The sequence below is a fragment of the Ochotona curzoniae genome, unplaced genomic scaffold, assembly GCF_017591425.1.
Source record: "Ochotona curzoniae isolate NIBS_2020 unplaced genomic scaffold, NIBS_Ocur_1.0 scaffold_3208, whole genome shotgun sequence".
Lineage (NCBI taxonomy): Eukaryota > Metazoa > Chordata > Mammalia > Lagomorpha > Ochotonidae > Ochotona > Ochotona curzoniae.
In genome coordinates, this window is record NW_024467106.1 from 54522063 (window position 1) to 54538582 (window position 16520).

At 41.4% G+C, this 16520-nt stretch overlaps 1 protein-coding gene and 1 pseudogene across 10 annotated transcripts in view; one reads left to right on the forward strand and one right to left on the reverse strand.

Annotated features, from left to right (window-relative positions):
• The window catches only part of AGTPBP1 (ATP/GTP binding carboxypeptidase 1), a 179374-nt gene that overhangs the window by 149890 nt on the left and 12964 nt on the right, over positions 1–16520 (forward strand). For 9 of the 10 annotated variants that reach the window (XM_040963441.1, XM_040963438.1, XM_040963436.1 and 6 more), the window contains 2 exons: positions 5052–5228; positions 10311–10468. In XM_040963441.1, the coding sequence (XP_040819375.1) occupies positions 5052–5228; positions 10311–10468 (335 nt within the window). Of the gene's footprint in view, positions 1–5051; positions 5229–10310; positions 10469–16460; positions 16489–16520 lie in introns of those variants that run through there. The other variant, XM_040963440.1, reaches the window with a different exon arrangement.
• On the reverse strand, positions 8297–9017 carry LOC121172518 (annotated as a pseudogene).

Genomic DNA, 16520 nt, shown 5'->3' on the forward strand with positions numbered 1-16520 from the left:
GTTCTCAGTATGCACAGACCTGCATCTTTTTGGAGTGTCTAAGGACGGTCTGTGTTTGTTGGTGTCCTGTCGCTTTCAGCCCCTGTCAAGGTCCAGCGAGCTCTGCTTCGCTTTTCACAATCACCTTCTCCGCTTCTCCTGCTTCCACTTCCCCTTATGAGGTCCTCTTGCAATGACCTTGAGTCCACCAGCACAATCTTCCTTCTAAACGTCTTTAAGTCACACGTGGACAGCGCCATCTGCCTTGTCAGCTCTCATAGTCCCTGGGTGTGAATTAACATGAGAGCGTCTTTCCACGGGCCACTGTTCTGACTCAGTACCATGGAACCTTTTTTTTCCCCAGATAATTTGATGAATTAATACACACATAAATGCTGGGATTCTAAAATTAATATAAAATACAAATCATAGTACTCCTTTATCCCTTTTAGTGCATATGCTTATGTTTTGAATACGAATACAGAAAATTATAGAGTGTGTGTCAAGGAGTATTTGATACATCATTGCCAGAAATGTTCAGATCAGGAGAGCTGAAGAGCACAGCAGACTAAGGAGATAAGATAGTCACAAACTGCCTGGGATTCTGAGCGGGCTCCCAGAACCAGGAGCAAGACGTTAGCAAAACCGATAAAACTGCAAAGAGGCCTGCAATTTTGGCAGTGATATTCAATTTGCATTAGTTTTTTTGGTTCAGTAGGGGTTGAGACCTAGCCTAGTCTGTCCCACATCTACCCTGGTCCTTCAGAACACCAGAAGGTGTTGCAGTCTGGCCTAGCCTGGTGCGTCTTATCCCAGTCCACACTTGTACCAATGGAGACTACAGCTGTATCCTGACCAGAACGCAGCCCCATTCCAGCCCGTGCACCCCCTAAGTGGGAACCTATACCCAGCTAGGGTGTCCCCTTAGGCCCCCAACTAGGCCTGTTCCCAGCCATAGATCGCACTCATGCCAATGGTTGCTCTGACTCAGCTTGGCACAGCCCCTCACCTGTTGTGACCCCTGCCTTAGACATTGTGGCTCAACATCTGTGCCTTATGTAGACCAATTGGTGGCAAAACCTAGCTGGGTATGTCCTGTGAGTGTGTCCCACTGGCATACATTTGGCATGGGTCAGGGGCAGACCAGGCTGAATCAGTTCACGTCATCCACTGGCAAATCCAAACACCAGAACATAGTGTGGGTCAAGCCAGGTTCGGTCGTGACAAAAGCAGTACACAACACGGAATGCCAAGGTGAGGTTGCCTGTGCCAGATGTGACTGCAGCACCCAACCAGCACACGTGAGAACCAGGAAGGGAGGGGGCAGAACCGGCAGGGGAATAAGGAGTGGTTCCCTTGCTGGACAGCTACTCCCACTGGAGAGCGTGAGCTGGGATTGGGGTAGACCAGACTAGGCAGGGCTATAGTGCCTGTGCACCTCATGTAGACCTGGTCAGGGGAAAACCAGGCTGGCCTGATTATTCCTATTGATGCAATCTACAGTTGGAGTGGGTGGGGGTTGTTTGGGCTTAGCCACAACATCAGCGGGCAGAAGCTGGCACTGGGGGCTAGTTCTGTCTTATGTTGGCAATGAAAATACTGGGCAAACGGAGACTATATGATGGACTGTGTCAGTCAGTGGATTCTCCAACGACCTCATCGTACTTGGAGTGGTGAGAGTGGCCGCAATTCAGAACTGTTGAACTATCAAAACCACTTGAGCAAGACCCGTGGAGCATGCCCCACATCTGGGACCTGGGGTGGGTAGGAGACTGGGTGGGGCTTCTCCCTTAAAATCTCCTTTTACATCAGATATATTAAGGAAACAAACAAAAAAAAAATGAACTGAAAAATGAACTAGTAAAAAAAAAATCAATGTTCTTAGATAAAAAAAAATCTCATTGGTTATTAAAAGTTTCAAAGATGTTTAAATTTACACATATAATTAAATGTTACTATTGTTGGCTTTTAATCATGTGTTGTTGAGAAAAGATACTGCTCTCTTTATTCTGTTTTGGTCGAAAGTATAACATGTAATTAAGGGTATACATAAAATACAATTTTCTAGGATTTTGAATTTAAAAAAATTTAAAAAAAAACAAAAAAAACCCCCTCAAAAAACCCCACAATAGCCGTTTCAGTACTGTTTACCCAACATCTCGTTGGGTTTGGTATTTTTGTTTCAATTTTCATTCCTTTAGAAAAGTTTTTTTTTCCCATTAATTTCTACACTGACTTATAGATCATATAGTCGCATTGTTTTCTTTAAGAAGGTTTTTGATTTTCATTTCCTCAGCGACACATTGGTCATTCAGTAGCATGCCGTTTAACTGTATGTTGTAAATTTTCTATTTTTCTTCCTGTTAATTTTATTTTGTGGCTTTTTGTTTAAGAGGATGTGTAGTAACTGTGTAATAGAGATGACCATATCCAGATGTGAAGATATAATGCAGTATGCATCTCTACTTTAAAACCGAAGATGGATTCCCAATATAACTGTCAATCATATCTTGATGTACTCTCTGCCATTGTCCATGCGGTAATGTCAGGATACACTCTAATACCGGAATGATGGACTTAAAAAGTATTGATGAAGGACTGTGTTATTATAATTATATAGGGGAAATTGGTGGGAGAGGATTTGGGAAGGAGGGGAGGGACATCCCATAGCCTATGAAACTATATCACAAAATAATAAATATTTAAGAAAATTCTGCTAACACACCAGTGCCATTAGCAGAATTTTAAAGCACTTTTTCTTCTTGGTGCCCTATCTCTTTTTTTCTTCTATTCCTAAAATAAATAAAAATATTGATTAATAAATAAAAGATTCCAGAAATACAGAAAGTAGTAATTGAAAATTATCCCCCAACCCCTTTCCAAATACTGATGAATCAATTTTACCATCTTTGTTTCATGAAACTTGCTTCTACCTTGATCTGTCTCAGCTTTTAAAAATAATTTTCCAAGATTTCCACAGTAGGTTTTCCCTATTATTATATGGGTGTTCCAAAATTTATCTGTTCAGTCATCCCCTGTTGGTGGTAATTTGATTAGTATTCATGCAGATTGTAAAACTTACTCTCCAAAACACTGGGAACAACAGTGCGATTTCTCCATTTGATTACTGAACTGAATTCAGCATTTTCTTCAGGTGCAAGTAAAGTCTGGTCGTTCCTTATCTGTAACTACAAATGAGACTGAGCATCCTTTCATATGTTTGGCCATTTATGATTGACCTTTTTTATTCTTTTAAAATTATTTATTTTTACTTAAAAGACTAATTTGTATAGAGGAGAGAGAGAGAGAGAGAGGTCTTCCATCTGCTGGTTCTCTCTCTAAAAGAGCACAACAGCCAGAACTGAGCTGATCTTGAAGACCCAGGCCCAGGACCCCTGAGCTTCTTACTGGTCTCCTACATGGATGCACAGCCCATAACCTTGGGCTGTCCTCTGCTGCTTTCCCAGTTGGATCGGAAGTGGAGCAGCCGGCACACTGCAGGTGGTGGATTGGCTTGCTCTGCCACTGTACCAGCTCTAATCTCCCTATTTTCAAGTAGCATTTTCTCATAGTCTGTGCTTGTTTTTGTGCTGATCATCTCATTGTTTTAAAAGTATATTTTCTAATTTTTGCTATGTGTAATAATTTAGGACTTCTATAGCATTCGAGTTTTGTTAACATTTGTATTTTGGCACTTAGACTTACTTGTTCCAAAATTTTAAAAGCACGGTTTCATGTTTGTTAGTTTTATTTCCATTTGAAAAGCTTACTTATTAGGTTTAAATTCTAAATTCAGGTAGTATTAAACTTAGAAGAATGACTTCAGGTGCTTTTCTCAGTGGATACTCAGTTGAGCATATTTAAACTATGAAATATCTTTCCTTCCCTAATAATTACTTTAATACCTTTAGCTTATTAGAGATTAGAATTATCCAAACTCTTTATTTGCCTAGATATCTGTGTATTCCTACAGTAGTATTACAGTTTAATTTATTTTTTGGTCTGTAATTCAAGTTCCTATCTCAGATTATTTCTCCTGTCATTCATTGCCTTTCCTCAGTATTTTCCAGAGTATGTATTTATGCTTACACATCAAGGTGTACTTGAATAATTTTTGAAAACTTTATTTATTTTTGCATCTGTTTGGAAGGCAGGGTGATGGGAGAGGCTGGAAGAGAGAGAGAGACACAGAGACTGACTCATTGAGCTAGAGAGTACTGTGCCAGGCCCTAAAGTTTGGATTTTAGAACGCTGTCCTGGTGTTTTACCTGGGTTGGCAGGGGTGCGAGCTCCTGTGCCATCAGCATCTGCCACAGCCCAGAAAGCTGGAGCAGAAGCAGAGCACTGGGGACTTGCGCCAGCACTTCAGTCCCAGAAGCAGGCTTCCTAAGGGGTAACCTGCTCCATGAAACCTGTCCCAAGGATAATTTTAAGTTGCAAAAATTGGGGGATAGTTTATGACTTTAATGTTATTGATTAATTAAGAGTGATTGACATTTAAAGTGTTAAATGTCTCTCATGATTAAGTTTTCATATTTAAAAGTGTTTAAGCTAATAGTTAGAAATTATTGACACTTAGGGGCAGCATGTGATATTTAGAAGCATGTAGACATTGTGCAGGGTTCACTTCAGGATAGGCATAATTATCTCCTGTAATGTTCATCCTTTTTTTTTTTTTGGTGGAAATATCAAAATCCTGTTTTCTTGCTTATTTTAAGAATTATATATGTAGTCCATTACGATAGTCATTTTGCAATACCTAGAGCGTCTTTGCCCTAACCTTAATTTAGTGTCATCAACAGAGCTCGCATGATTTTGGTCTGTGTTTGGTCGTTAACTGTCAGTGTGGTCTTCCCTCCCATTGTGCGTTCAGAGTGGTTCCTATTTATGCAGCAAAACAGAAAATTCTAAATTTACAAGAGGATCATTTTGCTATTTGCCTAGCAGGGGATATGTTAGCAAGGAGATTTATTACGAACCCTACGTTTTCATCAAAAATGCTTAAAAGTAGACAATTTAAAATCAAAACGAACTCCTGATTTTTTTTTTAAATCACTTGTGCTTTTTTGCAGACCTTGCCGAAGATACTCAGCCATATTGCCCCGGCATTTTGCATGAGCAGCTGTAGCTTCGTAGTGGAAAAATCAAAGGAATCCACGGCGCGTGTTGTGGTTTGGAGAGAAATAGGAGTACAAAGAAGCTACACGATGGAGAGCACTCTGTGTGGCTGTGACCAGGGGAAGTACAAGGTAAAGCACCCTAGGACTCTGCTGTCCTGTAAACTTGTGGTGGCTTTCAAGTATGTAGTGAAAAATAGCTTGGTTTTGTTGAGTTACAAGTAAATTACGCGAATGGAGTTGAATCCCATGGGATCTCAAGAACAGGATTTTTTTTTCTTAGTTGCTTCTCTAAAGAGCTTGCTTAGAATGCCTAGTTTTCTGTTATTTGTGCCTACTTACATTTATAAATTTTAAGAAAAATATATCGGAGTGCACATTTAAATACAGATAGGTAATTTATACTGAATGAAGCATTAGCAACACAAATATTTAAATTTGTCGGGCATAAATGATGTATTAAAATTAAGCACAATTTGCTTGTTGATAAAGCAAGTGGTTTGTTATATTTAGACTTTACACGTGTCTTTTTAAAATTATTTATTTTATTTGAAAAATCAGTTACAGAGAAAGTGAGGCACAGTGAGAAATCTTTCATCCACGGGTTCATTCCCCAGCTGGCTGCTAGGCCCAACTGGACCCAAGAGCCAGGAGTTTCATCCGCATCTTCCACGTTATGTGGCAGGGTCCCAAGCACCTGGGCCATCCTCCACTGGTTTTTCTAGGCCATTAGCTGGAAGCTGATTTGGAATTGAAGCAGCTGAAACCCTAATTGATGCCCATGAGGGATGCCTGACTTTGCCAGAGGTGGAATAACCCACTGTGTCACATTGCACACCCCTTGTGCATGTCTTTGAAATGCAAATCCATCTTGAAATTTTTCACTCAGATAGTTTTCTTGTAATGTGTATAATTTTAATAGAGACATCCAGAGTATGCACTTAATTTTTGATATATAGAGCAGTAGAATGTTAGATAACTGAGTATTTTTAATTTTAAAGATTGAGGACTTACTGTGTTTTAGATAAACTTACTGTGTTTAGATTTATTGTGCTGTAGATAAAGAGTGGACAAACCTGATATTTTTTCTCCACGGCACACAAATATTTCCAAGTGTCTTACTGATTATTTCACTCTTTCAGTTTTTTTTTTTTTTTGCTTGCTTTTAATGGAAGAAAGGTACTGAATCTGATAATGGTTTGTTTTATTTATTTGAAAGGTACAGATAGAGAAAGGGAGGGTGGGAGAGACAGATCTTCCATATACTGGTTCACTCTCCAGATGGCTGCAATATCAAGGACAGGACCAAGATGAAACCAAGAGCCAGAAGCTTCTGGGTGCAGGAACCCAAGCACTTGGGCCATCCTCCACTGCTCTCCTAGGCTTGTCAGCAGAGAGCTAGATTGGCATAGAGCAGCTGGGACATGAATTGGTACCCATATGGGATTCTGGCATCCCAAGTGACAGATTTATGAATTATGCCACAGCACTGGCCCGTGGTAATGATTTTTTTTTTAATCTGTGTTTAATTTAATGAAAAGAGATAGTGATCTTCCATCCTCTGGTTCACTCCTTAAATGCTTCTGATAACTAGAAGAGCTTGAGGCAGAAACCAGGAGCCAGAAACCAAGTTGATATCTCCCATGTGGGTCTCAGAGACCCAAATACTTGAGACATGCTGCCTACCAGGGTGCAGATTAGCAGGAAGCTAGAATGGGGAGCAAAGCTGGGGTCCAAACCACGCCACTCTGGTATGAGATATGTGTATCCCAGATGTTGTTTTAACCATTGTGCCAAATGCTTGCCCCCAGATGATTCTGCTCCTTATACTGTACATAAATAGATGGTTATAACATGTGTTGGAAATGAGTTCAGTATCTAAGTGGTTAGTATTTAGAATGTAAACATGATAGTTCATGTCAAACATTTTTAAAAGCCTAAAAATGACTTTTTCAGTCTGCAGCAAATTGGAATTTGATTGTGTTGCACTATTTTGCAAAGATGTTCAGATTTTTTGGAGCCTAATAAAGGAGAACTTACTGACATTTCGGTACTTTCTTCCGAGCTACTCTTCCCTGAATTTGGGACTGAACACCGTGTGCTGCTTTTCCAGCTTATCATCCAAATATTGTACAGCCCCAGCTTCAAGTGACTCTGTCTCAGTAAGGAAGCGACGGTCTTAAGGGGCCTAGTGCCGTTTCCTCATTGCTGCTTCTGGTGCAGTACTTTTGCCAGGGATAAAATCATTAGAGTATCATTTCTGTATTAGGACTGCTGGGGAACCCCCAGGTGACAGCCTGGGACTGTGGAGAGCTGTATGCCATGAGGCTGGCCACGGTGACTGGAGACCTCCCTGTGGAGGAAGCGGCCCTGCAGAGGCAAGGAAGGAGCCAGGGAGAGCTCACCTGTGACTCCCACAAGGAGGGTGCGGTAGCTGTCTGTGGATCCCACTGGTACCCTTTCACTGGCTTTTTAAAAATATGTGTTGTAATAAATTTGGGCATTGAAAAAGTTTTTAAGAAAGCTAAAGTATGTTATGAAACAGGAACTGCTAAAAATGTTTTCTGGAGTTTATTTTTAACATGTAAATATATAAACCTTTACAAATGGGACATGTGACTGAAAAATACTCGTTTCTCTTTCATATGATTTACTTAATAGAAGGGTACGTTGGTCTAGAACATGCGGAGAGGAAGTGTGTCTTACCAAGTCAGGTTCTTCTTAGTGTGTGCAAGTCAAGGCTTTGGTGATGACACATACTATTGAAAATGATTAGCCTTCCCGTTTAGAGCAGGTTCAGGTTCGGAGGAAAATGGAATGCACAAGTGCAGAATTTCCATACACTCTGTCCCAAGACACACACGCCTGCAATGCATACCAAGTTTTAAACTTGTCGGCTGATATGCTTTATGAACCTAATGATGCTATAGGAAGCAGTCCGCCTCAGCCTGAACCATGTTTTCATGTCACGAATGTTAGGCTGTGAATATTTTTTCTTTTTTATGAACTAATTGAGAAGCGGGCATGGCCTTTCTACACTTTTTAAATTAAGCCCATTGCATGTTCCAATTAAGTCAACTGGGTTCTATTTTCTGGAATATTTGGGCCAGATTGTAAAGGCATTTGCATCACGTACTGTGAGTGATGGCTTTTTTTTTTTTTTACTGAAAAAGTTAATAGTTTATTATAATTTATTTTATTTAATAATCTAGGAAGTTCACAGCCATCAGCAGTTTCAAATCAATTTCAGGTGCAATTGGGAATTCATGAATCTCAGTGGAGCTGTTAGTATAGCAAACCTTGTAGGTAAACTACATGCATACTTTTTTTTTTAAGATTTATTTATTTTTATTGGGAAGATGGATATACAGAGAGGAGGAGAGACAGAGAGGAAGATCTTCAGTCCAATGGTTCACTCCCCAAGCGGCCACAACGGCTGGAGCTGAGCCAATCTGAAGGCAGGAGCCTCTTCTGGGTTTCCCATGTGGGTGCAGGGTCCCAAGGCTTTGGGCTGTCCTCGACTGTTTTCCCAGGCCATAAGCAGGGATCTGGATGGGAAGCAGGGCTGCTGGAATTAGAACTGGTGACCACATGGGATCCTGGCATGTGCAAGGCGAAGACTTTAACCACTGCACTATCGCACCAGGCACTACATGCATACTTTTGATAGCACATGGAAATTGACCTCATTGGTTTTGGTTTTGGCAAACTGACCTGGACCACTCAACATGGCTTTAATTGTTCCTGATGTTAGTTCATGTTCTCTTTTTACAATAGATTCATGACCATTAGAAGATATCAACTTGACATACATGGCATCAGGGTCTTCACAGCCACCATGGGTTTTCTCCTCTCCATTCATTATGTTCTTATGAAGTTCTACTTTGTTTCCACAGGAACTTCAGTATTTTCTCAGCAGCCCTACAGCGAGTGCAGCTACCACAGCCGGGTCCCCACAGCCCTTTAGCAGGGCCGCCCCCGCCCCTACCCGCTAAGTAATGGCTTTGACAGTTCATTTTCTTCAGTTACCACTTGCCATAGACTCTGTAGCCTCAACACCAAGGAGCTGTTCTGCAGTACCTTTCTCCCACTGCTGTTTGCTCTCATCCCCATGTACAGCTTTTTGTTGGTGTGAGAATTCCACTTGGCTTACCAGTTGGTTTTTATCTGCAAAATAAACAATATCTTAGTTTGCAGTCTTATGTTGATGCTTTTCTGTGGCGACAGTCAACTTTGGTAAACTTAATATTGTTCATTCAGAAACTGGTGGTTACAAAGGGAGAGACAAAGGTAAAATCATAGACAGAATTTTAAGTGGACATTAAATGAGATGGATCATAAATGCCTGTTAGTATCTCAGTGGTGGAGATTGATTTGATTCCATTTTTGACAGTTGTCTTTTTTTTTTAACTGACCAGTTTCTTCTACCACACAGTAAAAGTATCCTATAAGATATACTGAGAAATACATAATGGAGCCTTAATTTAATGTTGTAATGGTTCAACACTGGTGACCATAATAGCAGTTTAGAAGAAGTGTCACCAAGATCTTATTGAACATAGTTTAACATATTGACTGCAGGATGAACAGTCAGCACAAAATGTTGACCTATATTGTTTCCTGCCCAGTGTGTTGATGGAAATAGTGAATGATAATAGACATTTTAGCAATGCCTTATAAAACAGATGGTTTCTCTTATATCCTAGAATAACTGTGTAGAAGACATGATCCTAATGTCAAGTTCTAATTCCATACAACTAAAAAGTACCAACTTTTAAATTTTATTAATACAGATTCTTTGTGTCTAATTTTAATGCAATGTAACCAGAGAATAACAAACTTTCTCTTTTAAATTTTCTTTAAAGATCTACTTTATCTATTTGAAACACATGCTCAGGTCATCTTCTACTGCTTTCCTAGGCATACTAACAATGAAATGGGTGAGAAGTGGAACAACCAGAACTTGAACCAGTGCCCACTGGGATGCTGGTGTCACAGGCCAATGCTTAACTAGCCACTACCAACCAAGTCAGCCCTCAGCCATCAGCTGCTGCCTCCACACGGTGCACATGTCAGGATGCCAGAGTGGAGCTGGAACTGCGACCCCAGCTCCCTGCCGTGGGATGGAGGCATTCCAAGCAGTGTCTTTACAGCCAAGTCACATCAAACACCTGCCCCAGACTAAGTACATATGCAATGTTTGTTTATTCCTAGGGCTTACAGATTGGCACTCGAGAATTGGAAGAGATGGGAGCAAAATTTTGTATTGGTCTGTTGCGTTTGAAAAGATTGACATCCCCTTTGGAATACAATCTGCCTTCCAGCCTGCTCGACTTTGAAAATGACTTAATTGAGTCAAGTAAAGTAACTAGGTAGGACTCATTTATTTTTTCCATTTAGCATATAGAATGTACTTTGAAGCTATTTCAATATTGAATTTTGGAAAAATACATAGTTTTTTTTAAAGGTTTATATATTAAGATATAGAGATTTTAACTGCCAAGAGTATGCTTAATTTTATTCATATTTGTTCCAAACTGTGATAATATTCTTGATTCTCTTACTATTTTAGATGAGAGTTTAATGGGCATGTCTTGAAACTATTTGTGGTAATCTTACTAGCTTACTTCTAACTCAAACTGTTGCTCCTGGGGAATCTCTGAAGAATGGGCTTAGACCGAAAATTCATTGATCAAAAGAAACTTTTCTTTTGTTGCTGTATGCACACATATGTCTATCCAGTAACTTTCTGATTCGACATATTAGAAACAATTAAATTTAACATCCCTTTGAAAATCTGTTGCTGTCAGCTGCTCTTCGTAACAGCTGATCCTTTTCAAATTCAAAAGATGTAAGTTTTGTTTAGTTATGAGCTCAGTGTCATAATTCTAATCAGAATGCCAGATATATAGATAAAGGATAGTTCTATTTGAAAGAAACTTGAATCGTTTTGTTGTTAGGTGTTAACTTATCATCAACTTTGTTAATTTATTGGCATGTATTTTAATAGCTATCACTGTTATATATTGCAGCTTTAAATGTAGCTAAAACATTCATTGGAACCTCAGTACTTATACATGCGAGAGCTCAGACGTTGATCACCTGCGTTCTGTGTTCTTCAGTGAGCCTGCTGTAAATAATGGAAGGGAACAGGAAGATTGGCACTTTTTGCTAATACGTACAAGTCTCCTCTTAAGTTTTAATTTATGTAATCTTAATGCATAATCCACATATTACATTTCCTCAAATAACCTGAAATATCATTTAAGCTTAGTAAAGCTTCATAGCTATGTTTTGTTTTTTAGACCATGTCTTGGTCTTACTCTTTAAAGGAATGTACATATTTGTGTGTACACACACATATGCAAACACACACACACACATATATATAAATTCAAAAGCACATATTTTTTTTTTTTAAAGATTTATTTTTATTATTTTTTCATTGGAAAGGCGGATATACAGAGAGGAGAGACAGAGAGGAAGATCTTCCGTCCGATGATTCACTCCCCAAGTGAGCGCAACGGGCCGATACTATGCCGATCCGAAGCCAGGAGCCTCTTCCGGGTCTCCCGCGCGGGTGCAGGGTCCCAAAGCTTTGGGCCGTCCTCGACTGCTTTCCCAGGCCACAGGCAGGGAGCTGGAAGGGAAGCGGGGCTGCCGGGATTAGAACCGGCGCCCATATGGGATCCCGGGCGTGCTAGGCGAGGACTTAGCCACTTGCGCCACCGCGCCGGGCCCAAAAGCACATATTTTAAAGAAATCATCTGTACAGTTATATTACATTTGTTTTTTGCATTCTGGTAATTGTGTTTCAGTGTAATTGTTTTCCTTTATAATTGCACTTGTTTTATATATATTACTATCATTAGGAATGCACATACATCATCAGACTCTCGAGGATGACTGGCACAGAGATGGTTAAGAATTTCTACCCATCAGTGTATACATATAAAAATATTATTTGAATGAGCGCCAGTTAGAAATGGAAAGAATCTTGCCCTTAAATTACCTCCTGCTCCTTGTCCTTAGGTTAGCAGTCACTGCTTCCTCCATGCTGCCATTCTTGTTTCTGGATCTCAAGTGAATTTTCTGTTTATCTCCCAGCTTTTCCTCGAGTTCTGTATCGTGATGCTTTTCAGGTCCTAAGTCCTCGGGCTGTGCCTGCCTGCCTTTCCTGAGCGTTGTGTCTAAGTTCTGCCAGTCTAGCAGGAATGCCACGGCTCTGTTCTTCTCCCTACATCCTGTAGTGATGTACAGACGTGCCGTGCTCCCTTCCTCGAGTTGTTTCTTGAACTCTCAGCTAAGGTGGTGTCTGTCAAGTTTTTTTTGCTGCAGAATTACCCTTCACCCATCACTAAGCATTTTTATTGGTGCATATTTCGAAGCAGTGCCCATGTTTGAGTTCTTAAGAAACGTTCAGTGTCTTCATTTTAAAATTTACATGTATTGGCTTATGACCTAACAGTTTTAATTCCATGAGTTTTTTTTCCAGTTACAATTATTTATATTGAAACTCAGACATGCGCAACTTTGGCCCCTTTTGAATAGATGCTCTGAGTTTCTGACGTATTCCCATTGTTCTCCAAGGACTTTCTCTATGGCACAGAAGCCTTTCCTGACTCATCCTGATCCGTAATGTTATCCTAGGATTGGAATCCGCCATCTCATCAAGGTTCTTTGATTGCTTTTGTTGTAACTCGGTACTTCTGTGTCAGCCTCCAGAGCCGTTGTGTTGTCTTCGTGGAGTCCCTGCTCCCAAGTCCACTCAGTAAATATGTACACACACGGCATGGACCTAAACTGAGAAATCGTGAGTTCCTAGTGATACCTTTCATTCCACTTCTATAACTAAACGTTCAGGCTGCTTTTCAGATGTCTAGCTCCTTCTGAAGCAGTGAGAATCCTGGTTGTCATTCCCATGATTATTTTTACTTGCTTGGTCAACCTGCCTGTTTGTAGTGGGTCTCTCATCTCCATGTGTCTTTGTCACCCGGTACAAGCTCCAACACCCTCAGAGGGGGGAGCTTTTCCTGGTCACAGAATGATTGTCTTCTCCTCATGGGTCCTGGCTTCTACTGTTCACCACAAACCTACCGGAGGCAGGATGTCGAGACCCCGTGAGAAGCAGAGGAGTGGCACCCGGGTGCAGAACTCCGTGCCCTGAGCGAGCCCACGGTGTCAGGGAAGGAGCCAGCTCGCCTTTGTGCACAGGAACGGTTGTGGCTATGCAAGAAGATGGTTAAAAATCACAGACCAAAATTGAGTTCCTGGGTGAATACTGGAAGATTGGGCTGGAATTATCTGAATATTTCCTTCAGGCTACAACCTAAGCAACAAGGGCTGGCAAAGAAATAGCAACTGAACATGGAGTAAACAAAGTCAGCAATGGGTAATAGACTAATTGAGGTGAGGCGGAAAGGCTTATTGGGGGCTTAGAACAGCTAAAATTGAAGAATCCAGGAAGCCAGCATTTGGTTCTATGCTAAAAGAGTGTGGGTTTTACGGAAGATGTAGTAAACATGTACTTGTTTTGTCTTTACGATTTTTTATTAATTTAAAAGGCAGAATGATAGAGAGGGACAGAGAGCTTCCATCCACTGGTTCATTCTCCAAATGACGGCAACAGTCAGAGACAGGACAGGCCTGGTCTAGGACAAATCCAAGAGTGAGTATGCAAGCTCAAGGACTTGGAGTGCCTTCTGCTGCCTTCCCAGGGTCCCTGGTAGGGAGCTGGTTTAGAAGTGGAGTTGTCGGGCCCGGCGCAGTGGTGCAGTGGTTAAGGTCCTTGCTTTGCATGCCTGGGATCCCATATGGGCGCCGGTTCTATTCCAGCAGCCCCACTTCCCTTCCAGCTCCCTGCCTGTGGCCCGGGAAAGCAGTCTAGGACGGCCCAAAGCTTTGGGACCCTGCACCCACGTGTGGGAGACCCGGGAGAGGCTCCTGGCTTCAGACCGGCATAGCATCAGCCGTTGCACTCACTTGGGGAGTGAATCATTGGACAGAAGATCTTCCTCTCTGTCTCTCCTCTCTGTATATGTGCCTTTCCAACGAAAAATAATAATAATAAAAATAAATCTTTAAAAAAAAAAAAGAAGTGGAGTTGTCAGGACTAAGCCAGTGCTCATATGGAATGCTGACATGGCAGGCAGAGGCTTAACCCACTGCACCAAAACAACCCCCACCCCTCATGTTTAAGATTTATTTATTTATTTGGAAGTCAGAGAGAGAGAATAGATTTGTTATTAGCATTTTGTTTCTGTAGTTTCCAAATAATATGGGTGAATTAACGAAGGGGAATGAGGGGAATTCTGCTTGTAGACTGAAAGGAATCCCATCTTGCTTCAGAAGTTTAGATGGAATCATTGGTTTATACTTGTTGCTTCAACGTCTGTGTGTGTGTGTGTTTTCAGATTATTTTTATTCATTTCAAAGGCAGAAAGAGAGACACAGAGAGAACTTCTATCCACCGAGTCATTCCACAAAAGCCTCAGCAGCCAGAGCTGGCTCAGGCTGAAGTCAGGAGCTGGGTGCCCTCTCTGCATGTCAGGAGTCCAGCTGCTTGAGTAGGCAGATCAGGGAGAGAAAGAGAGATCTGCCAGTTTACTCTCCAAATGGCCACAACAGCCCTAGGCGCCAGGAGCTTTGTCTGGGTCTCCCACCTGGATGGGGGCCCAAGGACCTGGACCATTTTCCAGGTCATTAGCAGTTGGCTCAAAAGTGGGACATCTGGGATGTAGACTGATAACTCCATAGGATGGGGTTGTAGCCGTTCTCTTAATGTGCTGTGCAAAAGCATTGGCCCTTAGAGTCTTCCATAGCTTTTTTGCAATTCAGTATCCAGTTTTTGCCCTTCCACAGACTTTTTCAAGGGAGATTTTGATTTTCACATTTTAAATTTTTATGTGTGTTTTTGCTTTGTATTTTCTTGTTTATTTTATGGCTGTTACCCTTTCTTTGAAAACCCTAAAGTTGTTTGTGAATTTCACTGTGTAATCTTACTGTGTCAGTGAGTTCTTGTGAGCCTCTGCAGGTCATTGACTCATGGGGAGTCTCTGGGGTTACAGTACTTCAGCCTGGTCTTCAGAAGGGCTCCAGTCCAAGTCTGTGTCATTTTTTGGTATAATGACACCAGCCCTCCATTAGCATACTAGTAGTCTTTTGCCCACTTTTGAATGACTAGGAGAATTGCAGAATTACTAAGTTCAAAAGTTTTTTGGCTGTGACTCTCTGTATTCGTTCAGACTTTGTCATTTCACATTTATGAAATCTTTCCTTTCTAACGTGGGAATCTTCTCTCCAGCTCCTGGATTCACTAATCTGGGATTAGTTTCCTCCTCTGGGGCACTGTGTATGCCTTCAGGACCTACTTCAGCCTGCTTCTTGATCTGGAATGTGTTAGATTGACTAATAGGTTGTTGCAAGTAAGGGTATCCTATCTTGCCTTCTTCTGACTCGATTTCCTAATCCTCAGTGTGTCCTCCTCTTCGTGCACTTGTGTCTCCTTTGGGACAGTGCAGACTTCTCTGCTGTGTTAAGTGCAGGTAGCCCCTCTGCCCACACGTCCCGCTGCTGTCAGCTGTCTCATTAGCACGAGGACTTTGGACATGACAGGCATCCGTGCGTGCATGAGAGCTCACCATACATTCTTTCTCTTTTCCTCACCATTACTTCCTACACTCTTTTTTTTTTTGAGGGATACTTTGCTGGAGAAAGAAGCTAGGTAACATCTCCTTTCTCTGACCGAGGAAGATGTGGATCCTTTGTCTTTTCTGCACTGTTGAGCTGTCTAGGGAGCCGGCAGACCTTGTGCCTTGGTAGGTGGAGCTATCTTCAAGGCCATCTTTTATGAAATTGCTGCATCTTTGATACTAAGCTTGACACGGACGGGATCGTCTGTCTTCCTTTTTGTATTTATATTGTCATGTCTATCAATATTGGGAAACTGCTAAGTCATTTCCTCTTCAGATGGTGTTTCTGCCCCATTCTCTCTCCTGGGATTTCATGTCGTATTTGAGGTAGATCTTTTCGTAGACTCTGTGTTAATAATCTGTTGCGAGTAAATTTCTTTCCGAGTCTTGTGCTTTCTCCTGGACGCTCTTCCTCAGCTGCCTTCTGGCTGATCCATTCTGTCTTTAGCTAGCTCTTACTCGGATGTAAATGTCACCTTTTTAATTAATTCTGAGTTGTAGCTAATCAAGGAAGAAATTAGGAAAAAGAGCTGTCTAGGAATATTCTTTAGTGGGTGATTTTTGAAGGTTAGAAATACAGCTGTGACTGCGCAAGCCCAGTAGCAGGGTTTTGCAGAGCTCAGTGGAACTTAGTTCTGAACAAGCTTTCCTTACCCACCCCCCGCACCACCAGCCCAGATGCTTGAGCCGTCTTCTGCTGCCTCCTGGGATAGGCTAAGAAAGTTGGATTGGA